Raw genomic sequence first — 25,223 nt, forward strand, 5'->3', positions numbered from 1 at the left:
TTACTCCATAATTATTTATACCATATTCTTCCACTTGTAAAAGCCACTGTCTCAGTTCGGCCCATACATTATGATGTCACTCTATCTTAGTGATCCATAATCACTGCTCCTAAAAGTGGAGTTGCTGAGTAAAAGATAATGATTAATTATATCTGCTTTCTAAGTAATGTGAAAGGTATCGCAAATATTTTGGTCATATATATATATATATATATATATATATATATATATATATATATATATATTAGATCTTTTTGGAAGATTTTTTTTTGAGAGAGAGAGAGAGAGAGAGAGAGAGAGAGAGAGAGAGAGAGATGAGAGGCATCAACTCACAGTTGGGTCACTTTTAGTTGTTCATTGCTTCTCATATGTGCCTTGACCAGGGGCTCAACCTGAGCCAGTGACCTCTTGCTCAAGCTAGCGACCTTGGACTCCAGCAACCATGGGATCATGTAAATGATCAAGCTGTCGACCCTGCACTCAAGCCATATGAGTCCATGCTCAAGCTGGCAACCTTGGGGTTTTGAACCTGGGACTTCAGGTTCATGCTCTATCCATTGCACCACGACCAGTCGGGTGTAAGAGTTCACATACTGGATTGCTGCTTCTTTCTGTTTCATGAACTCCACCTGACCCTGACACAGCTAAAGCCCTGGGCAGGGGGGTCCAGCCTAACAATATATTGGGCCATATCTCTCCATCACCAAGAATGATTTTGAGTTAGTCCCTTGACTCTCAGCCCAGTGTCTTCCCAGAGTGGGCCATGCTCTCTGCACACACCTGACCGCTCGTCCCAGAACATGCCTATCTTCCCTCTTCACTTAGAGGAGCCCTTTCACCTTTCACACGGCTCTTCTCCACCCTGCCGTACTGACCCTGAAGCCCGTGTGATCCAGAGTGGAGAGAGAGGACGGCCGCTTGACCTGCCGCGCTGGATGAAAGGAGAAGTGCCCTCAGCGCTCCCACGGACTGGGCTTGGGGGAGACTTATCACACAGCAGGCGCCAGTCTAAGTGTTACTCACCATCAGCCATCTCAGCCAACACAACTCGAGGAGAGCTCCATTATTACCACCTCCACTTTACCAATCAAACAAGCAAGAAGCTGAAAATTGAAGCAAGTTTCTCTAGAAGACAATGCATTTCAAAGCAAGAAAGAGCACATTCCAAGCTCTCCGTTAGAAACGCCACCCGAGGGTCTCCCATGGCATTGGGACTCAGTGCAGGGGAGCGATGTATTTGGCTGGCTTTCCTCCTTATTCTGGGCTTCGGTTTATTTCCCATTCAGGTGACCAATGAAAGTAGCACCGGTGGTCAAGATGAATGCTTACCCAAAACTCTGAGGTAGGACAACTATGGGGAAATGCCATGAGAGGCTGGAGGGGAGAGAGAAGTCCCTGCAGAGATGCAAACAGCACACTGTGTAAGCATCAGAAGTGGCCAGAAGCAAGAATAGGATGGAAAGAGAGAGGCTTCAGGGACGACAGTGGCTTAGACGAGGTGTTTGTGACTGCCGAGTCTCCCTCCAGAGAGGTGGAGGGCCCCTTTCCTCGCCATCTGTCAGGAACATGTCTGTCTGTCTGCAGCAGAAACTCTGACTACAGAGGTCTTCAAGAGCAAGGCTTTGTTTCTCTCTAACAGAAGAGGTGGGCCATTACTGCTGTCATTCTAGTGTCTCGGCCACGTGAGGGCCAGTGTGTCTGCCATGCTTCCCCCTTCTGGTCACAGGAAGGTTACTGCAGCTCCAGCCATCACAACTGTGTACAGGACAGGAAGACTACGGAAGAAGGAAGAGGTTCCAGCAACTATACCTGTTTTCTTCAGTGAGGAAAACAAATGCTTCCACAGCTTACCTCTTCCCAGCTCTTTTCTCGGGGACTTCCATTCAGATTTTACTGGCCAAACCTGGGTTGCAGGTCTTCCTATAAATGATGGAAAACGGGGAATTGAATTTAATGATGTTATCTCTGAACAACCATCGCTTGGGTTGGGCACATCACTACACCCCCAAAGAGTTGTATTTTCAGAGCAAGGAAGAGTAGGAGACCAAATACTTGGATAAGCATCTGACTGCATTGGCCACACCTCCCGGTTAATTTAACACATCAGACCCTACTCTGCTTGCCTCAGCTCTGACGCCTGGCACTTTGCAATATGTCCTTGAGATCCCTGCATGTGCTCAGGAACCAGGCTGCAGAAGGAGCTGTGCCCCAGGTGGCAGGGAAAATGTCACAGGTTGGAAGAAAACTGTTAAGGCTGCTGCTAACACTCCCCATCTCCCGGAGTAAAGGCGGGCACACACAGCAGAGCCGAGTCGAAGCCCCGGCACGTGCACACCAGAGGGCATGTCAGAAGGCCCCGAGAAATGGCCCACACAATACACAGTGGATGAAAACGGGGCCACGTGCCGAGCCTGACGAGCTCAGGGGAGGTGCAGCGCCAGGGGCCGTGGCCAGGCAGCTTCACACGGGGTTCGAGCAGACAGCACAGGAACAGTGGAGCAGGAAGATGGTGCGCCATCCTGTTTATTAGAGTCTCGCAATGACGGATGAGCAAGAAGGCAGGGAAAACCTCTTCCCTCTAGGTTCCTCTCAGGATTCACAGGCCAAACAGGCAGGATGGGGGGACCCCTTCTCTGGCAAACAATAGCAAACAATAGCCCCTCCCAATGGTGGCAACCAGTCCGCAATTTACAATCTGCTGCCCCGAGGGCAAGTGCCCACAGCCAAACATAGACTCTACACACATGGTGCTGCCCCGTGCTCATGTACCAACCAGGGAAAACACAAGCAAGCCAGCCCAACACACTTGTTACACATTTACTTATCTGCCCAACGGGAGGCCTGCATGGCGGCCTTGCAGACTCAGACCCTGGACCGAAGTTACCACACAGGATGGTCTGAAATTAAAACTTTCTAACTCAAAGGTGTTCATGGTGGGTAGTCATGTTCTAGGGGGGTATCTTTCTCTAACAAAGGTCCCTGCTCACCTTTCTGTTGTCCTCTCGCATCTACAATAGAGGACCTGATAACATATCTTTGAAATGTAAGAATAACCCTCCTTTCCTGCCCCTCAGGGTGTAACCAGAGCAGAAAGCACAAATCCCCTCATGGTCATTTTTTAATTAATTAATTTTTAATTTATTAATTTTAATTTATTGTGTTAACATGACTTCAAGTGTTCCATGCAATATAACACCCTCACCCTCACCCTCTTGTCCCCTCCCCCTTCCCTTTGAGAATTGCTGTCCTGTTATCTGTATTTCTGTCATGTATATATAATTTCACTAATCCCTTCATCTTCTCTGATCCCATCCCTCATCCCTCTTCCCTCTGACAGCTGTCCCTCTGGTCCCTGTGACCCCACCTCTGCCTCTATTCCGTTCCTCAGTTCACTTTGTTCTTTAGATTCCACATATAAGTGAAATTATATGATATTTGTATTTCTCTGCCTGGCTTATTTCACTCAGCATAATAATGTCTAAGTCCATCCATGTCATTGCAAAAGGTAAGATTTCCTTCTTTTTCATGACCATGTAGTATTCCATTGTGTATATGTGCCACAGCTTTTTTCCCCCTAAGTTAGAAGTGGGGAGGCAGAGAGACAGACTCCCGCATGTGCCTGACCAGGATCCACCCGGCATGCCCACCAGGGGGCGATGTTCTGCCCATCTGGAGCGTTGCTCTGCTGCAACCAGAGCCATTCTAGTGCCTGAGGCAGAGGCCATGGAGCTGTCCTCATAGCCTGGGACAACTTTGCTCCAATGGAGCCTTGGCTGCGGGAGGGGAAGAGAGAGACAGAGAGGAAGGAGAGGGGGAGGGATGGAGAAGCAGATGGGCGTTTCTCCTGTGTGCCCTGGCTGGGAATCGAACCTGGGACTTCCACATGCTCTACCATTGAGCCAACGGGCCAGGGTCTGTGCCACAGCTTTCTAATCCACTCGTACACTGACTTGTTATTATCATGTTGATTGTTAACTATTAACTATCCTATACCTGACTCTGTAAAAAAAAGTATTTTACTTTTATCCAATCCCAGAGATTTCCCATGCTTTGCTTTCTCCTGCCTCCCTAACTTATCGCCTGTGGATTTCATGTAACCCTTCTCCTTCTTCCCCTTTGATTCTGACATAAAATAAGTGGCAAACCGCCCTTCTCAGAAGCATTTTCTCAATCTGTTGAGATTTTGCTTCCCGGCAATTGTAAACAGTTTGGCTCAAATAAACTAATAAAAATTCTTACAGGTCTGGACGTTTCTTACAGTGATGACACGCACTGACAATGTCCACAGCCTGATACAATAATACACTTTCCTTTTTCGTTGTTGTGTTTTCTTCATTAAGAAAATCGCTCTGTTCATAGTTTGGGAATGGCTCCATTGCCCTCAGAGAAACGTGCCAACAGAGCTGGGTGACAGCAAGGGTGGGTGCCTGCACTTACTGGCACCCCGCACACCTGGGGCCGGGGCCCCAGCACAGCAGCGGCTCCCGTCACCGCCTCCGCAACGCATGCTCCTTGTCATCTTCAGAGCAGGTGGCCAGGGTTCTTCAAACGCAGAACGGACAGCAGCACTCTAAGCTGCTTTATTCGGGTCTCTTTCTGCGCTTCCCATATCTGCAGTGGAGAACCTTTTGTTTCTATTTGTGAACTAAGTGAGGAAGTTACCGCGGAGCCATAAACCTGGAACCTGCAAATACCGTGCTTACAGTGACATTTCCAACCCGCACTGCCCTTTAAAACCCACATCCAATCACTGCCTTCGGGCCCTCTGCCTCTGCGCACAGCGTGGCTCTCCACGGCCCCTCAGCATGACAGCAACAAGAGTTTCCTCCTCGTCAGACCTGACACCGGCTAAACACGAACATGGGACTCGGAATGTTTCCATACACTCTTTCCTTACAGGGCTGTCAATCAAGCACGGAAAACTGAGACGTGCGTTCCAGTTACAGACAGGGCGCTGCCCAGCCGAGAGCTGTGATCATGGGGACCTGGGAGCGGGGAGGGGAGGTGTGAGGCAGGACGCCCCAGGGCCTGGCCCTCAGCCCTGGAGGTGTTGTTTTCTCTGCTGTGACCACATGGCACAGCTGGTAAATTTCTCCCAGTACTAGCTTGCCCCAGGCCTAGCACTGCCCTTGCTCTCCCCGGCTTCACCTGAGACACCCCTTCCTGCGAGCAGATCTGCCATCTTCCCGCAAAGCCGATGGATTCAAGGGTACCATTCATTTTAATGACACGTGTAAAACCACGCTCTCCCCGAGATAGCTCACTGCACCCATGCTACTGACTTAGCCGTTACCCGTGAAACACTGAGCGACCCTCTAATCTATCTCAGGCATCACGCAGACACGAGGAGGGGCCCGGCAGACAGGATTGGACAGACGGGTGTGGAGAGCCTGTGAGAACACTGGCAGAGTTCATTTTCACACCCACAATAAAAGAGAAAAATCTTTTTTAGCCTGGAGGACTATAAAATAGGACAAGACCAATGTGGCCCAGGCTGCGATGCAAATCCAGTCAATGCCGTTTCCATTTTAACTAAAACCCCACGGTTGTTTAATTTATTATAATGCAAGCTGGGGCTACGGGGGAGGGCGTACCCAGGAGAATCAGCCAGGATATTGGCGTGCGTATTTTTTTCCTGCTCACCTAGTGTTCTATACACTATACACTAATGAATGTATGGAGGGTTTATATTGGTCGTCCATAAGGCAGAAACCTGTTTTCCCGACCTTGTATCTGGTACCCAGCGGGTACCAACAACTACTACTTCCAGTGGTAATAAAGGTGACATTTACCCTGACCAGGTAATGGTCCAGTGGATAGAGCAACGGCCTGGGACGCTGAGAACCTAGGTTCGAAATCCCGAGGTCGCCAGCTTGAGCACGGGCTCACCAGCTTGAGCACAGGGTCACTGGTTTGAGCGTAGGATCATAGACATGACCCCAGAGTCACTGGTTTGAGCCCAAGGTTGCTGACTGGAGCCCAAGGTCACTGGCGTGAACAAGGGGTCACTGGCTTAGCTGAACCCCCCAGATCAAGGCACATATGAGAAAGAAATCAATGAACAACTAAGGTGCCACAAATATGAGTTGATGTTTCTCATCTCTCTCCCTTTCTGTGTCTCTCACACTCTCAAAAAAAAACAAAAACAAAAACAAAACAAAAAAAACCCAAACATTTACTGAGCGCTGCTTTGAGTACTGAATGAACAGGTTCCAGGGGCTGCCACTGTAACCACTGCACTACATTGAGCCCCCTCCCCCAGCTTGTCCATGTAACACAGTAGGCACTCAATAAATATTTATGTCAGCTGTGCAGGACTTAGAGCACATTCTAGGAGCTATGGGGATCATCTATTTCTTTCTGTTGCATACAGTTTCAAATGGGAGAAAAGGTCACAGAAGGAAAGAAACTTTGTGCAAAGCACAGGAGACAGCAGCAGCCTTGTTCTCCCGCTCCCTGGTCTGTCTGAGGCCTCACAGACTTTAGTCTGTTATCCTAAATGGATGACCACTTCGCCCCCCCAAGACTTACTCGTGCTTAGGCAATGAGGAGTTGTTAGACCTTTTCCTGTTTAATAGCTTTCTGCGCAAGGAGAGAGACCATAAAGAATGAAGCACCTGAGACCTCTGCTGTGTCCCGGAAGACGTTCGGTTAACAGCGCTCTCCGCCCTCAGGCAGGCACAATCTGAAGGTTTATCAGAACCAGAGCCTCCTCTGGGAGGTGCGGCCCAGTCTTCCCTCTCCCCTCTCGGCCCGGCGCGGCCCACCCACGGCAGCTCTTAGCTGCATTTCATGAGGCCAACCTGTGAACACAAATGTGCAAAGATAATGGATGAAGAACAGTCCATTAAAACGGAGCAGGAAAACAGTGGTGCCGTCTGAGCGCTGTCTCACCTCCTTTCTGTGACCGAGTCACCGGAGAGTTGACAGACGCAGGGTGTTAGCAATGATCTTGCCCAGCTCGCTCAGTTTTTGGACGGGAAGCCTGAGAGATCAGGACCCTGAAGTGAGTCCATAGAGCTTGCTTCCAAGAAAACCCAAGTTCTTGCCAGTGTGGTGTGGCAGTGCTCAGATCAAGGGAGCCTCAGTACCCGCATGAAGATACTAGGGGGACAGGGAGACGGTATTAAGGAAAGGACCCAGAAGCATGGGCAGTAGGTAGTTTTGTTGTTGTTGTTTTTAAGATTTATAGATATGAGAGAAGGGGAGGGGGACAGAAAGGCAGGGGAGAGGGGCAGGAAACCTCAACTCATTGTTGTTGCCTCTCGTACCTGCCCTGACCGAGAGCCCGGCGTTCTGAACCAGCAACCTCAGCGTTCCAGGTCAACGCTTTATCCACTGTGCCACCACAGGTCAGGCTAGAATCATTCTAGAAAGGGACCAGATACACAGAAAGTGGACAGAGTGAAGAGAGAAAACCAGATGGGCCACTGGACCATTATGGCTGGTGAAAGGACACCCTCAAGGTCAAGTTCAGAGACCAACCTGACAGCCAATCATAAAGTAGTCTATGGAAAGTCTCAAATCCCAGAATTAAAGGCAATACTGTATTGCTGATTGTTCTATTATTATTCATTCAATTGCATTCACAAATTATGCCTCAATATTTAGAAGACTAATTCAAACTTGGCCTTAAAAAAAAAAATCACCATGGAGACCATCGCTCCCTAACAGTCCTATTTCCACCAGGAAGGTTCTCATAGTCAAGCCCACCACATTTTTTTTTTTCTGAGCATTTAATACTAACTAAAAACAAATTCTTCCTATCAGAAAGAAAATCAGTCTGGATGCAGGTAATTAGGCTTAATGGAATGAAATTTCTTTAAAAGGTTAATTTCTGCCTTCAGCAAAACTTTCCTAATGGGCCGTTTATGGCCAGCAGTGGGGCAGTGGGATGGGCAGTGGCCCAGCTGACGCCCGTGCTAAGCAATTTTAGAAGAAAAGACAGCACTCAGGTCCCGCAGTGAAGAGCACCCCGCCCTGGCCTCATGCGGTTCACGACCTATGACCCAATGCATTCTTCCCGAGAATGGCGATTGGTTTGGTCCTGCTAGTCTAACAGTGTTCCGGCCTCCACTCCCATGCAAGGCTATGCAGCGAGAAGGCGGGCCATTTCCAAAGCCCCTTTCCACATGCGCTACACTATCAAACCGGCTCCCTGTCCACACAGCAGCTCAGGTTAGAACCCAAGAGATCTGGACAGTGGGTATTGTTTACCAGATGACCTGAGTGACGGCTGATGAGCTCTTCCCGCTTCTCAACATGCGGGCAGAGACTACAGTTAATGGTCAGGTCTATTCTTGTTGTAACACCACGTTAAGAAAATTACACAGTTGTTTATAGACCCATTAGGGACTTTTACAGGACACGTTAGTGAGCGTTGATACAGAATGGCTCTTAGGGGATGAAGGAGGAGAAACCAGAAGAATGCAGAAGAGGGGAGCCTGCAGTGTCTAGGTCTTACGCTCCAGCCTGTGACCTCAGTATTCAGGACTGAGGAACAAGGGCAGACAGAAAAGTTTGAAAAATAACAAAACACAGCTATGGACCTTGCTTGTTATCAGTTCCTTGACATGAACTCACAGCATGTAGGGCCAGGGGCCGCCGTTGTCGTGGCCTTGCAGGTTCAGGAAGATAGTAAAGAAACAGTGGAGCCAAAATATGGTGGGCCATTCCTTTATTAAAGTCTCGCACGGGTCGATGAGCAAACGCGCAGGGCTCCCAAAGCATTCTCCAGTTCCACAACCGGGAGAATCTCCTCCGGTTTCTCCCAGAATCAAAGGCCAGCAGTCTTAGCGGAGCTCGCAAAGCCCCTCACCTCTGGTTCCCCATCTGCATACTTTCTCTTTCCCTGCCACCATGGCTTCTTTCTGCCTCTCTTTCTTCTCTCTCTTTTCAAAACTTTCTGGCACGAAAACCTCTCCTCCAGCAAACATTAGCAAAACAAGGCCCTTCCCAAGCAGGAACGTAATTTGCAATTTCACAGACCACATATACCTGGTGCTGTCCAGCTCCCAATGCAAACTGTGAGAAAAACAGAAAAATCATATTTTACAAACTTATTTGACCGACACAGCTCCAGAGAGAAGAATAAGGAATAACTCAAGGACAGACCCTCCAGCCTCCTTTTAGCCCCTCCCTCCCGGAGACACCCAAGTCATCTAGGCCTGAAAGCAAAGAAGTCATAGAAATCAGGCATTTGTCAACGTGAAAAGTAAAGCTGTAAAGGTACAAAAGATGTAAGAAATCTATCTTCGGGGAGCATCTGTTCTGTTGCCTCTCTTGGGGTCATGCTGCTCCGCCAGCTAAATAAATCCTAGTTCCTTCATCAAAGCGGGCGTTTTTGTCCTCCTTCAATTCCTGCAACAGGGGAGCCTGTCCGAAGGGGCTCTGAACGCGGCCTTGGGAAACGTGGGGAGTCCTGGTCCCGCTAGCTGAGCAGCCTGGAACTCACCTCCTTTAGCCTCACCTCCTCTATCAGAGAAGAGCACCACGCTGGATAAGACACATTTACATTCCTTCCAGCTTTCTGACTCTACAATTCCACAATTACATGTATTTTGTCTTTCAGAATACCAAACACAGGCATAAGCAGGCATTTAATAAGCATCGTTAGGCAGCATCACGAACGACTTTTTTTACTGCTTGCATGTCTTCCCCCAAACCATTCCGGATTTTTAAAGCACTCAGCTAAAGAACCAGGAATTGTACATTTCGTTTTGTTTCTGTATTTAGGCAATCGATGCCTTTGGGGTTATGGTTCTAAATGGTGGTCCTGGCTTGTTTTAAGATGCAAATAACCCCAGAAAAATGTGTCCTGATGAAATCCAAAGTGTTTCCACCCAAAGTGTTTCCCCATGCTACAACCATACACACATACTTAAAAGTTTCAAAATACATAAAATGAAAAAGTCATGTTAGCACAGACAAAATATAACAAAACAACAAGATCAAAAAATTGCTATTCGAATGTGTTGCTTTTTTTTTTTTTTTTTACAATGAAAGAATGTAACACTTTTTTATTTACATGAATGCCTCCTTTGCTTTTTGGTCAGCGCCCCCAACACCACAGACCTCTTTCTGTCACGGGCAAAGGCTCGCCTTCCCCTCCCCCTTTCTTGGTATTCCTCTATAATACGCTGTTACCTATGCTGCCACAGGAGGACTGCGCCTGCTCACAGCTGCCCTTAGGGGCAGGCAGGGCAGCTACTTTCACTCCAGAGGGTTTTGTCAGGATGTAATCACCTGCCGAGAGCCCTACTATCAGTGGTTAAACTGGACCAGCAACCTAAGTCTCCTAATTCCTGTCCCAGGGGTGTCTGCACTGTATTCTGTGGGGTGGCAGAGTAGGCCATTGACTATATTATCTGTTGTCATTTATTTGTGCCCCCCCCCTTTTCAGAATTTGGGGCAAGACAAATCTAAGGTGTATGGTATGGTTCCCTGGTCAAGCACACATGACAGAGAAAGACAGCAGGAGGCTATTGTGTCGGTTGAGACGCAGGAGAGACGAACTAGAACTGCAAACCCCTCTACCTGTCTGCTTACCGAAGCATCAGCTGTATGAAGGGTGGGTATAAAACTAGAGAAAGGCAAGTCAGTGATACTGAGAGAGGCACCTTCTGGTGTATACCGTCTAGAGGTCATGCCCTGCTCATCTGTGAAAACTGAAGCTAGGACTTCAGCTGGATGGCAAGGATGAATGCCAAGGACTGTCAAGATGGCCCTGACTGTGAGTTTGCCAGTTGTGTGCTTAGGTGAAACCACGGCTCTCTGGGGAGCCCAGGTTTCTCCAAACATCACCGGGCAGACGGGCGACAGACACCCAGAAGCTCCTAGATGTTAAGGTGACCAGCTTTTTTACAATGAAAAGGAAGACAAAAATAAATTGAAGAAAACAATATCGTAAATAAACATTTCATGCATTGCAACAATATACTATAATATGATAAATCACAAAACATTTGTAATATCTTATATTGTAATTATGCTTACATGTCTATTAACTTTTAATAATAATTGTAAGAAAAAAGTGCTCATTTAGATACAAGTACGTCACATCACACACAATGGATTGACTCTGCATCGACTGAATATGGATATTTACAATTAGTCTTCCAATATCAAAGAGGAGGACATGTAGGAGGACACTTTTCGAAGGAGGACAGAACTTACAAAAGAAGGACGGTCCTCCCTAAAGGAGGACGACTGGTCACCGTATATATGTCAAAAGCTCCCAGGTGACGTGTGGGTTCTCTGCACGGAACCCCGGGCCCTGCTCCCGTGTAACTGCATGACTTCCTACACTGGGCACGTCTCTGCTCCCCTGCTCCCATGTAACTGCATGACTTCCTACACTGGGCACGTCTCTGCTCCCCTGCTCCCGTGTAACTGCATGACTGTCTACACTGGGCACGTCTCTGCTCCCCTGCTCCCGTGTAACTGCATGACTTTCTACACTGGGCACGTCTCTGCTCCCCTGCTCCCGTGTAACTGCATGACTGTCTACACTGGGCACGTCTCTGCTCCCCTGTTCCCGTGTAACTGCATGACTGTCTACACTGGGCACGTCTCTGCTCCCCTGCTCCCATGTAACTGCATGACTTCCTACACTGGGCACGTCTCTGCTCCCCTGCTCCCGTGTAACTGCATGACTGTCTACACTGGGCACGTCTCTGCTCCCCTGCTCCCGTGTAACTGCATGACTTTCTACACTGGGCACGTCTCTGCTCCCCTGCTCCCGTGTAACTGCATGACTGTCTACACTGGGCACGTCTCTGCTCCCCTGCTCCCGTGTAACTGCATGACTTCCTACACTGGGCACGTCTCTGCTCCCCTGCTCCCGTGTAACTGCATGACTGTCTACACTGGGCACGTCTCTGCTCCCCTGCTCCCGTGTAACTGCATGACTGTCTACACTGGGCCCGTCTCTGCTCCCCTGCTCCCGTGTAACTGCATGACTGTCTACACTGGGCCCGTCTCTGCTCCCCTGATCCCGTGTAACTGCATGACTTTCTACTCTGGGCACGTCTCTGCTCCCAGGCAAGGCTGGTGCTTAGATGCTTCTCCCTGATACGCAGCCCATGCAGGCCGAGGTGGTAGGAATTCACAGGCGGAGTCAGACCTCCGAGCCGGTATTGGAAGAATGTGATCAGTCGCCAGGATTATGACATTTAGTTAATTTCATTCTGTGTACTGTCCAGAGGCCTAGGAAAAAGTAGTGTAAACTTCTTTCCTTAATCACAATGCTGAAATGCATGTTTTATGTTCACTCTTGAAACTATACCTCAACATAGAGTTTTCCCCTCTAAAAAAAATGCCAGATCATGTTTTCCTACTAATACATTTAAGTAAGATATTTTCTTATTAAAGAAAATGGTTCAAGACCTGCTCGAGGACACTGAAGAGCAGTACATGAAAACAAAGCAGGAAAGAATACAAGTGAATGGTGGAATAAACCGGAGGGAAGGACAGACACTGGGGAAAAGTTGCAAATAACTCATAAACATAGGTTAAATGAGAATACAGAAAATTCTAACATCAACATTAACAGGTAAAATGGAAACAAAAACTTTATGAAGTTCATTCATTCCAAAGAAACCCTTTATTGCCAGAAACTCTGTGATTAAAAGAGGGTGGGGTAGAAGATGGAGAAGGAAACATTTTAAATTGTCAAAAGAAGGCTACAGGCCCTCGCTGGTGGCTCAGTGGACAGAGCGTCGGCCTGGAGTATGAACATCCCAGATTCAATTCCTGGTCAGGGCACACAGGAGAAGTGACCATCTGCTTCTCCCCTTCCCTCTCCCCCATCTCTTCCTCTTCCCCTCCCACAGCCAGTGGCTCAATTGGTTCAAGCATCGGTCTTGGGCGCTGAGGATAGCTCAGCTGAAGCACATCAGCCTCAGGCAGTAAAAATAGCTTGGTATTCCAGCATTGTTCCCACATGGGGTTGCCAGGTGGATCCTGATCAAGGTGCATGTGGGAGTCTGCCTCACTATCTCCCCTCCTCTCACCTTTAAAAGAATGCTACAGTTCACACACACAACATGTATGAAACATGAGAGAGAGAGAGAGTGTGTGTAAAGGAACACTGAGTGACAGAGCACAGTCCTCTTTAAGACTCATATCTTAGTCCACATTTGCAAAGGCTGCTAACACCCTATCAGGTCCTACAAGCACCGGAGCAGTTGGCCAGCCAACCCTGGATTTGAACAAGTGTCCCCCTCCCTGTTGGTTGAAGAACCTTGGACCAGCGGATTGGCATCTGAGCCTCAAGTAAAACTAGGTTTACTATCAGGATGGATAGGGAATGAAAGGACCAGAAACATCTTTCTACAAACCAGGCGCCTTTTGGAGAGGCACCTCGCCCTCTAGGGGGAGCTGTGTGCTCTCTCTGCTCCTCTCTGTCCCTCTGGTCTTCCCCTCCTCTTCACATAGATTCTGCCCACACAGAGCCTCACCCTCTTTATACCTTCAGTTTGCATAGCATCCTTCATGGCTTCAATCTGGCCTTCTGACTTTCCAATACATCTGTTCCCTGCGGCAATTCTATCAGTACCACACTACCAGTTTAAAAGGCCCCTACAGGGATCAGATTGGCCTAGCTTGTCCTTTTTTATGGGTTTTTTTTAGATGTGTTTCTATTTTATGCGATGTAACTTACATGAAAAATAAAAGGTATGTAACTTTTAAGTGCCTGGCATATACAGCTTTATCCATTTCTACTCGCTATCTCTATCCATGGCTAGAATTGGCTGCAGTTGAAGGAGTTGTTCACCTTGGGTCTAATGATGTCAGTGGGAGGGCGAGTCCATGTCATAACGCAATACTGCAACTTAGATTTTTCTTTCCATCAGTGGCTTTGAGGAGCAATTGCCCTAGAGGTCTGCGACAGCAGGTAAACACAATAATTGGAATTTCTACCGGCACACGGACAGATTATTTTGCCAGTGGCTGCTACCGATCATGACGATCAAATCCTGGATTATATTATTGATCTTTCATCTATTTACGACAGTCTTCTGTTGAGATCTTAATCTAAAAGAAATGTTCTTATTATTTGTAAATTAAGTCAATTGAGGCCTAAGGAACAGAAGTTCTTAGCTGATCTCAAACACTTTGTGATCATAACATACACCCAGGCTTCCCAGAGCTTGAAACTTGATTCAGGTCGTGACAGTAGTTCTCAAAATCCAACAGCTACTCCGATGGTGCACAGAAACCTAGGGGTTTCCCACGGCATCCAATCCTTTAAGTTGTTGCTTCTGTTGTTAGTGCTGCTTCCGTCCAACCAGTCGGCATGTGTCTCAGCCAGACTCTCCCAATGAAGAAACATTTGAATGGTTTGGCAAGTCACCATCCAGTAGAGGACACTCTTGTTGAATCGAGTTCACACGAAGTTACTCCCTAAGTCTAAGGAATGGCTATAAACGATCAGGCCCCTTTCAGGTCAGAAGTCCAGTCCACTGAGCTCAGGGCCATGATGTCCCTGGGCACAGTACAGCGATCTCTGCATACTGTGTCTCTCGGAAAGAGGCTGTATACGTGACAGGTGTGCTATTCATAAACGGAACCAACCAGCAAACCATGTGCTGGCCTGAAAGGCTCAAACTCTGGACGACATTTCTAGGATCCAAACTAATGGTATTCATCTTGTTCAGAAAAAAAAGACACGTGCTGAGGATAAAGTGAGAGGAAATAAATGAAGACAGAGGCTGGCAAGGCACCATCAACGTCTGGAGCAGGAAGGGGTGGAGAGGAAGAGACGCGCACGCCTTCTAAAGGAAGTTTGCGGGAACGCAGCGACAGCAGAGAAACAGGAGAGGCGTGCAGGGGTGGAGGGAAAGCAGAGGAAAAGGGAAAGGGAAGAAAAAGGAAGCAAAAAGCAGATACTAGTGCTTGTCTTCCCTCCAGGCTCAAGTTCCTCTCTCTCGCTGGTCCAAGGACGGACAGCTCTGCCCCTAGGAAAGGAGAAAGCTCCCCTCGATGACAGCAAGAGGTCAGCACCTGCTTGGTGGACAGCAACACAGCTACAGAAGAACAAGGCCCGGGATGGCTGAGCACCAGTCTGACAGACGCTTTCTACATGTCCTGAGACACGAGAGAAAGCACTGCAACTGGAGAAGTGAACACTTAAGATTGGTTTCAGGACACGTTTCCTGACCCTTCGTATTATGACACATTTTCTCTGAGGGACCTGAAGGTCCTATGTTCACATATCACGTCTGTTAGGAGAGTGGTCCTCCAAATGGGGTCCCTGGACCGGCAGTGTCAGCGTCCCCTGGGAACTTGTTAAAAATGCAAATGATGAGACCTCACCCTAGTCCTAGTGAAGCAGCATCCCCGGGAGAGAGGCCCAGGGACTGGAGCCCAGGACGCGGCGTTTCAACAAGCCACGCGGTAGGGAAAGGCTGACTCTCACTGTGCACGTGGTCACTTTCTCGCTGTCCAGGGAACCCCAAACAGTCAGATCTGGTTTCCTCCCCACAGCTCCCTCTCTGTACTTGCCAGGCCTCCCCGACTTCTGAAAGCTAATAGATTTCAGAGATGCCTGGCCTCTCTCTTGACCAGGGAACAAACAAAGAAACTGGAAAAAAAGCCAACACGCCTGCTGAGCACTCACCCTGTTAATGAATACTTTCCAGGATCATGATTAACAGATGAATTGACACCGAGCTTCTCAACAGAGGATCCCGTCAAAGCTAATTTCACAACTAACAGGGCTCTACTTCAGATTTATATGCTGGCCATAAACCTAATGAATACACTCTGGGCGCTCTTGCAGTAAAATTGAGCCTCGAAGCCTCCTGCTGAGATTACACACCTTTCTGCCTTAAATGGGATTAAAAGTTCTTTGGGTCCTTGTCAATGAAGACTGTGCATTGTGCCACTGGGATAGCAGTTCCTTTCAGGCGGACCTGGGTGCAGCGTCTGTCATGGTGCAAACACCGGTGTGAGTGCAACTGTGAGCGTGCAGGTCTGAGGAGGTATTCTGCCCAGGCACTAGATTTAAACTGGGGACTTCACGCCCCTGCTAGAACTACAGTTGCATGGGAATTAAGTATAGTATGATCATTGAAATACACTCGTAGAGAACCTCTTTTGTATTTGTAAATGTTGTATTTTATTTTGGTGTCACCTGGACAATGGTTCCGGCAAAGGATACTACAGGTTTGTTGGGGAGCTTAGAGGATTTCTACCCACCTCACATGGTTTGGCCCTTCGATGCTGCCACTCGTGGGCTGTGTGGGTCAGGGTGGGTGTCGGAACCTCTCTCAGCCTCAATGATCTCATTTGTGCGAGGAGAGCAATAGTTTGAAGCTGAAGTTGGGGAGGGAGCCTTTTATAAGATGATAATATCAATACACAAGCTGAAATGCGAGGATGCTCAATAACGAATGGTTTTCTAGAACGACAAGGTCTTGCTCTCGGAGCAAATGGTACTCGCAGGGAGATGACAACTGTGAGGCAGCAAACCGCAAGTGGAGAGATAAACGACACTTAGATCATTAAAGGATATGGTTAATTGCATAATTAATGCTTGAAGGGGTCACAGAGGAAAAAAACAGGGAGAGCAGGAGTGATGGGAAAAGATATTCAGGTCTGGGCCGACTGGAACTGGTCTCAAGGGGATGGAGGAAGAGGGGCCAAGGTGAGCAGGTGCCGCCGTGCTGGCCAGACTTAGGAGATGGTAAACGGGCCACTTTGCCTGCACAACTGGCCGCAGCACCGTAGGCACTGGGAAGTAAGCTTGGAAAGCAGGCTGCGGTGGGCGGAATCACAGAGGCCTCTGAATGTCAAGCTAATGCATCACATGGACAACTGAAGGAGACTGTCTCTCCAATTCACTTTAATCTGTCCTACGTCCACATAATTCAACAGATCTAGTTACCCCTTGTCCTTACTCATCATGTGCTCAGAGTCACCTGCCGTAAGCGGGAGACGGGGCTGAGGGATGAGAGATGACCGCACTGCCTCGTCGCATCTGTTCAGCTCTGGTGACGGCACCATGTTACCCATCATCCCTCAGGCCCGAAACCTGAAACCCGGAGCCCTGGGCGGGCATGCTCTTCATTTTCTTTTTTTCATTTTTTCACATGCTTTGGCCAAGTTTCCCCAGCGAGACCGAAAACATCTCTTCCTTGTCGTCAAGGTCTTCTCTCACATCTCGGAGAATAAATGGATTAATATATCCCACAATTCCCTGAACTGTTGACTAAATTTCAGTGTTCGCCTTTGAGAGTCTTCTTGTTGATAATGGCTCTCTAGGATTGATACTCTGTACCTCTCTTTCACTCTAGATTGTTTCATTGTGAATCTTTATTATTTCGTTTTGTATAATAAATGAGAATAGTTTGAGATTCTGCATTTGATCACAGCTGATATTCTGTGCCACTTGGAAATATAATTTAGAGCACTGACATTTATAATTACAATTATGAAACGTCAGTCTTCTGCCTTCTGTTTAGTTTTTAACTTTTTATAAATTTCCGAGTGTTGTTTTCTTGTTAGACCTTTTGTTATAGAAACTACATTCTTTCACTGTGATTTTACTGGTGAATTTCCAATGTGAAGTCTATTACTTATTATATTAAGGCATTCCAAAATAAAATATGTGTACTAAAATTAAAATCAACTTTTTTTCTCACCAATTTACGATTCTGAATTAAGCTGCATCTTTATGGATTATTTTTATCTCCTCTCTAGGCCAACATAATGTAATCCAGTCAATGGAAAATGAAAAAGTTATAAAATTATCTCAGTTTCCCCTCTGTGACTGAGCACTTTCAAGTAAGCTCCTGCACAGTGATGGCTGGTTCAGTAAGCCCCCTGCTGGCAGAGGCCTGAGCACCTGCACAGCTATTAATTCCGGTGGGAAGAGCCCCGGAGACATGGAGGCGGCGAGTCTGTTTCCAGGGCTCGCTCTGTTCTCCCAACACCTCAGCAAACGCCGCGCTGCTTCTGAAGGACGCGTGGAAAGGGGGCCCTCGAGGACGATACCAACCCTGTCAGCACCTTGGCTATAGATGCGGAGCCCAGGAGAGGGAGGCAGGTAAGCTAGGACTCGAGCCCAGGCTGTGGCAGGCTGTGCTGCCCCCACTCCACCCCGCAGCACAGTCTCAGGCTCCGTGCTTGCACACACGCTCGGATGGAAGGACAGAACTACTTCTGTCTAGGAGAACACACTTTCGACAGACCCATGGAACCGTGCTCAAGAACTCTGGCACAAACCTAGATCCTTATTTCTTGGGTTCCAATTTCTGCTCAGCCACATACAGCTGTGTGCACTAGTCCTCAACACTCTCTACCTCAGTTTCTCCAAATGTAAAGTGGGGACAGTAATAATACCTACCTCTTAAGGTGCTTGTGCTCCCTTAGGTGAGCCTAATCTAAGCACATGAGCCTTTGAAAACTCTTTTCTCCGGCTGACAGCCAAAGCAAAGTCAGAGATTGAGAGCATGGGGTGTTCACACTGCTGCGGGCTTTGAGCTGCCAAATACCAAGGGGCTCAGGCAGCCTGTAGGGGCTGAGAATAGCCTTCAGCTAACAAGCAACAAGAAACGGGGACCTCAGTCCTGCAACCACAAGGAACTAAATTTGTCTGGCAGCTTGACGGGGCTTGGAAACCAATTCTCCCTGAGCTTCCAGATGAGACCCCGGCGGGCTAGCACCTGGGTTGCGGCTCTGAGGCATCCTGAACAGAGAACCCAGTGCAGTTCCCCTTCATCTCCAGAACGTGTGAGATGATACATACATGTTGGATTATGCCACTCAATTTGTGATTTTATTTTTGTAGCAATCTAAAGCTAAGGCATGGTTATGACCATCACCCGTGAGACTGCTCGCTGCTCCCGAGTCCCACAGCACAGTGGGCCTTGTCCCTCTCTGCCCCCACTGGGCCCTCCGACAGGGCTGCCAACGGGCAGGACATGTCCCAAACTGAAGACGCCCTGCTCTACCACCACTGCCTGATTAAAGGCACGGGTGTTGTGATACTAATCACCAAGCACCAGGAGAGAGCTTGCCTTAGTGACTTGTGTTTGAAATATTCATCCTCCTTCTATAAAACCCCTACTCTCTGAAATGGCCACTGAATTAATGTCCTTGAAGTTGTCACTCTGTTCTTGATCCATATTTTTCCACAGGAAAAAGAGAGAAAGGAAAAGAGAGAGGGAGGGAGGGATGGAGAGAGACAGAGAGAGAGAGGTGTGTAATAGGAAGTGGATCTAAATGACACTTTCTACAAACCCAAATGTTGACTTCTTTCTACCTTTTTGGGTTCTTCTTTTTCCTGCATTTTTCTTTTAAATAATGTTGAGTGTCTCTGGTTCTGTCATCTTAAGAGCCACTTCAGATAAGAAAAAAGAAAAACAAACCCAACCAACCAACAAGAACGACAAGGTCAGAAGAGCAGGCTGGCTCCAGGGGCCCTTTCTGCGCACAGCATTCCTCGTGCCGAACTGCACGCGATCCCTCTCCAACAGCAGAGAACGAGGGCAGGAGAGCAAGCCCCACCCCGTCACTCCTCGCTGAGGGGCCCTGACGGTGTGACTGGCCACCTCAGGACACGGGCTGTGAAGTGAAAGTTAAATGAGATTGAGAGGCAGGGACACTGCGGGATTTGGAGATCAGAGATCCTGGCCTAATGAAGTCAGTTGATATCATTTGAAACAAAGTAACTTATAAAAATGTTGATTTAAGTCCCTGGATGTAAGGTCACGATGAACCCCAGGCACCTTTATTCTGGGGTGGCTGAAAATAAACATCTAACAAAAATACAGCCACAGGAAACACGTACTCATCAGCCTGATAAATAGAGACCTGAAGAGTCACTTCCTGACCCAGAGCAGACAGCTAAGGGGAAACCCTGCTTATCCCAGCCCAACCCGCCTCTGCTGAGACGGGGCCACATTCCTCTGTGACGTTCAGATACTGTTTAAAATCCACGTCGTCTTTCAAGACGCTGCTCTCAACATTTGCTTCGGGAGACTGAGCGCGCCTCCCATATTTCACACATATATAACCCATATTAGGAGAGTGCCTCACAAAGCCCACAGCATGTCCCCTCCAAATACGAGGGAGGCTAAACAAAGTTACCGTTAACAGCCAGATGGGGGAAGATGAGGTCTTGCTGAAGTTTGAAAACAAGATGTGGGAAAATACAGATCCATTTCTAACTGAACTTGGGGAAGAAAGGTGAAGGTAAGTTTGCCTCAAGAAAGAAAAGAAAAGAAAAAGCCACATGGTCAGCAGGGATCGGGTCTCTCAGGAGGACCGCACCATGAGAAAACGGTCCCACACTCGGGTCAGACCCTCCCCGGCCTCCTGCTCTGCACAGACGACGGCCCGTCTCCAGGACTTGGTCTTTCCATCTACGAACTGGGGATAATGACAGTGATTCACGTCACAGGGTCTTGTGATGGATGGATACTCGGCCCCGAAACTGGCCTGTGGTCAGTGCTCCTGGTAACAATGATTGTCACCACCACTGTCACACCCACACGACATGGCTGAAATCCCAGCTGCCACGCAGGGACTGCGGTGCTCTCGGAACCAAGCTTCACAGAGTCGTGCTCCTGTTGAATTCACTTTGACGGCCTCGACCCAGAGACTATTTTTTCTGTGTGGGAATCTGGAGGCTGGCCAGTGAAAAATTGTGTCCGTGAGACAACACTAGACCAGTACTATGATCCCAACTCACTCTTTGGCTGCATGATGTTTCAGAGACTTTTTTTATCCAAAGTGAGCAATCGCCTCTTCCATTTACTTTAACTAGTCACTAGAACCTGGCTCTTTGGGGTAGTCGATGCTTACAGAAAATTCCAGAGCATAAGAATGAGGTGAAATTAGACTTCACAGGACAGGAAACCACTTGAACATGAGACATCACTATTCTTACGTGTCAGGATTTCTCACAGGCCCTCTTTCCTCCTTGGATTTGAGCCTCTGGCCACGTTGAGACATCCTCTCCCCGCCTCCTGCCAGTGCACACGCCCAGACTGTGATGATTTAATGCGCTGAGCAGCTCTCAGGGGCTTCCCCTCAACGCCCACATTTGCATCCCCCCGTATTTCACTGAGCCGCCTCGGTAAACCCTCAGCAACCCTGAGAACTGAAGTGGCCGCTCAGGGCGCACGGAGGCAGTTTCCACGTGCACACGTGGCCCGCATGTGTGCAGAGGATGCTTGCTCTCCTCGTACACGGCATGTACACGGACGCGCCGAGCAGTGAAATGTGCTTCCTAACTCTCCCCTCCCTTCCCCGCCTGACCCCTCGCCCTGTGTCTCCCAGATCAGAAGTCCTCCTGACTGAAACCCTGCGTGTGGGAAAAGGCCAGAAGAAAGAGAAAGCTGGACCCCCCCCCCCCCCCCCGTGCTGAGAGACAAGGTTGAGGAGGGCAGCTGGCCAGGGCCCTCGCCGAGGTCCAGGGACAGGAGAGAGACTGTGAAAGGACTCTCTGCGAACACCCAACAAAGTCAGTGACAACTGGGCGGGACACCCGGCAGCAGAGAGGAAAGGAGCCTCAGACAGGGCCCCACCTCCTGCGGCACTGACTTGTCCTTGTCCTCTCCCGGGGTGGCCGGTGGCTGCAGCACGCTCCTGTCATTGGAGCACTTTGAACGCTAGCATCCAGCCGCTGCCCGACCTCAATGGCGGTAAAGCGTATTCGATTCCTCTCCATTCACCCCTCACCCCCCACCGCCATGATGTCTGAATCGTCCTGCTGAGGTTGCCACTTTGTTTTACTGTTTATTTTTAGCAATGGTTTCGGAAATTTTTATTCTGGTGGGCACTGGCACCAGATCCGTGGCCTCAGTCTGGGCTCTAAAAAGATGACTGTGTGGCCCTGGCCCGTGTCCCACGGGGGACAGTGTGCCAGTGTGGGCCACCTCATGCCGGCCAGCCCTGGGCCTGGTGGCGTTCCCCGTGGCTGGCCAGCGCAGCGTCGACAGACAGGAGACACAGAAGCAGCCCTGAATTTCATCTGGCCCAGCCCCTTAACGCTGAAGTGGGGACACCGGGACCCGAGAAATTCTGGCTCACCCCTGAAGTCCATACATCGTGTCACAGAACCAGGCCGACTGTCGATTTCTCGGCTGGTACTCTTTCCCATTTCCCAGGGAGTGACTTAGGAACAACACTGTACTTGCATACATTTCAAAATGGGAGCCTGCACCATAGTTATTATTACATATATTTTCCCCTGGATTCTGAATGTGTGTACATACAAGAAAAAAAAAACCCGTAGTCTCAAACACCAGTGGGAGCTCCTCTCACTGTACCCACACACCCTTCTAGCTGTAAGTTCTTTAAGAAACACAGAGACATTTTTTTCTTTGCAGCGAGCCGGCCCAGCAAGCTGGTGCAGCTTGCCTCTGCGGACTGGCTGCAGCCGCGATGGAGCAAGGACACGCTTCAGGCCCTGGGACAATGGTCTCTTTGAGGGGGATCTACCAACCCAGAATGACAAGTGTGAGGGAACAAACAAGGCCGAGTCCACTGCAAGTTGTCTTACGCTGTTTTATTAAAGTCAATGCACTTCCGCTCCCATGTGTGGCGCTGAGGTTTGCTTAATTATCGACACCCCGGGCCGAATGCTAATGGAGAGAGAGGACAGTCCAGGCTTGGCAATGAAGGCCCTTTTCTGACCTCTACAGGCCATTTGGAGGAAGAAAAAAAAAAGGGAGCCACATCTGGAAAGTTACAGAGCACGGGGCACCACAGACCAGGGGCCGAGGGGCATGGCTCCTGGACGCTTCCTTGCAGCTCTGAGTGTGCGGGACAGAGGCATGTCCTACTTTCCTGCCTCTCTGCCATCTATGTTTAATAGGTTACCATGGCAACAGGCAGGAGGTCATTCTCAGGAGGCTGTTGGGAAGGAGATTAAGATCTCCATCACTCTGCACGTATTGAATGAAGGCCCACCATGTCCTTGGCACAGTGCTAGGCTCTCAGGATACAAAAGTGTCCTTGTTCTCCAAGAAGAGACAGTCTGGCGGGAGGTACAGAAAAGTCCACAGGCAATACCATGCAACAAGGCTTATGATAGGGTTTCTACAAGATGCTTATGGAAACTCAGCATCTAATCACAGAAGACTGCCTGGAGGAGGACACGTTGACTCACACAATGAACGGCATTCGGCTCACAGGTGGAGGCAAGGGGGCGAAAGTGTGGCTAGAACGTGAAAGGCCCACGTGTCAGGTTCCATGTGCATTTTACTTTCAGGACCCTGCGAGACCACTGAGTAGAGGAAATAAGACATAGATTTTTATTCCAAACATCATCCAGCAGCATCGGAAAGAAAGGGCCGGAAAACAGGCAAAATAAAAGGCGCAGAGAGCAGCGGGGAAAACACTGCTGAAATCTAGGCGGGAAATGAACCAAGAGGACGACACAGTGGACAGAGTCGAAGCAAAGCTACGAAGGCAGCTTGACGAGACTGGTGGACTCATCAGCTGGGTGACTATTTAATCACCCACCTTGATCTGACACCAGGCTGTGCCTCAGGACCGCAAAGAAACGACACCACACAGACTTGAATTCGGATGATCAAGTTTAGGAATTTGGAGGCAAAGACTTTGGGCAAAGGATATAACAAGGATCTGCCTTTGAACCTGTGGAGTTTGAAAATGGGATGTCAGGCAGGTGGGATATTCCACAGGGATGTCTGATAGGGGCTGCTTCGATTGGGCTCAAGGACTGGAAACCACACCATCAGCCCTCCCTCGAGGCCAGGCATCGGTCAGCGTCCACTGAATGCCCTTGGAGGTCTTTGAAGACATAGGTTTGCTTGGAGGGCAGGCTCAGGTGCTTGACTGTGTTCAAATCATGATCCTGCTACTTACTAGCTGCAGAATCTCAGGTGAAGCCCTCCTCTCCTACCCCTCGGCATCCTCAGCTGTGAAGGGAGTCCGAGGGGCTTACCTGGCCGCGTTAGGCGGCGAGGCTTCAACATGCTGATACGTGCCAGGGTCAGGGACTCGTGTGTCTGTGCATGTTCGTGCTCAGGACGCTTCATTTTTCTTCATGACCTGAGCAGGCTTCACATCTGCACATGCTAGCAGACCAGGTCACATCTCAGGCTGACCACACAGGGCCAGCCTTCCTACCCCAAACCTGCACTCCAATTTCTGCGTGATGGTGTGGCATCAAACCATCCCTACCCACCCCACCTTTATAAACATGTGCCTGATGACACGGCATCCCTCACCTGCTTTGTTTTGTTTTAAAACCTGGACCTACTATGTGTCTGAGCGTGCATGTGTACCTGTCTCTGTTAGGGGACTCAAGCTCAACTTCAATTCTATTGTGTAACAGATGATTTCAGGTTATATACAATCGTATCTTTTATTATTATTATTACTATTAGGCACTAACAGACTACAATACAATCCTTTTTACCTACATTTTTTTTCACCACTCTCTTTTTTCTAAACAACCCATGTCCTCAAGAATCACCCGGGCACATGTGCAGCTAAACTGGACACGCACAAAAGAGGAAATCTGAGGGAAGATGGCAGCAGGTTCCAGGCTTCATGAACTATTTTTTGCCCCAAAACACTCTCAGAGGGAGTACCCAGGCTACTGTCTGCATGTCTGTCCAACACTGGAGGCATCAGGGGGCTGGAGCCGGCCGTCCCAGCAGCAGGGAAGGAATCAATCCCTCTAACACACATGCAAATGTCCCGATCTACCATCCAGTGCCCAGCAAGGATGACTGCGCCAGCCACTTCGTGGGGGCACTTTCCTTTGGCACAGGCTCCCCTTGGAATCTGAGGTCAGCTCAACAGCTCCATCACCCGGGCTGGGGAACAGAAGCCATGCTCACGAACGTCTCCACTCAGGGGAGGAACGGGGCCTCACTCGCCTTGGCAACCCTCCCTCTAAGCTTGAAATTCCAGTGCCAGGTCCTTTTCCAACGTTCTCTGTGGCTCCCGATCTTTCGCGGGAGGCCCAGAAGCAAAGGAAGCCAACAGATGGAATGCGTGGGTTCTCACAGACAGGACTGCGCCAGAGTCCAGGCGGCCAAGCTGGCACTGCACGCCCAGAGATGTGCCAGCTCTCGCCGAGGTGAGCCCACGGGCTCGGGCTCCTGGATGACCCTTCAGCCACTGGAGAGCCAGACACGCTCTGGTCCTGCGCTGCCACCGCCTCCTCTGAACATTCCCACCCGGGCAAGGACACGGCCACCCCACCCGGGCGAGGGCACGGCCACCCCACC

General features: G+C 49.1%; 1 protein-coding gene and 1 pseudogene across 2 annotated transcripts in view; both read right to left on the bottom strand.

Annotated features, from left to right (window-relative positions):
- The window catches only part of AGBL1 (AGBL carboxypeptidase 1), an 822,308-nt gene that overhangs the window by 154,176 nt on the left and 642,909 nt on the right, over positions 1-25,223 (bottom strand). The window contains exon 23 of one of the 2 annotated variants that reach the window (XM_066355295.1): positions 1,852-1,920. The exons of the other annotated variant lie outside the window; for it this stretch is intronic. Within the exon in view, the coding sequence (XP_066211392.1) occupies positions 1,884-1,920 (37 nt within the window). The 3' untranslated portion in view covers positions 1,852-1,883. The remainder of the gene's footprint in view (positions 1-1,851; positions 1,921-25,223) is intronic. 2 annotated transcript variants of the gene reach the window in all.
- Positions 20,619-20,822, bottom strand: LOC136385170 (small nucleolar RNA SNORA23; annotated as a pseudogene).

The sequence above is a fragment of the Saccopteryx leptura genome, chromosome 13 (assembly GCF_036850995.1).
Source record: "Saccopteryx leptura isolate mSacLep1 chromosome 13, mSacLep1_pri_phased_curated, whole genome shotgun sequence".
NCBI lineage: Eukaryota > Metazoa > Chordata > Mammalia > Chiroptera > Emballonuridae > Saccopteryx > Saccopteryx leptura.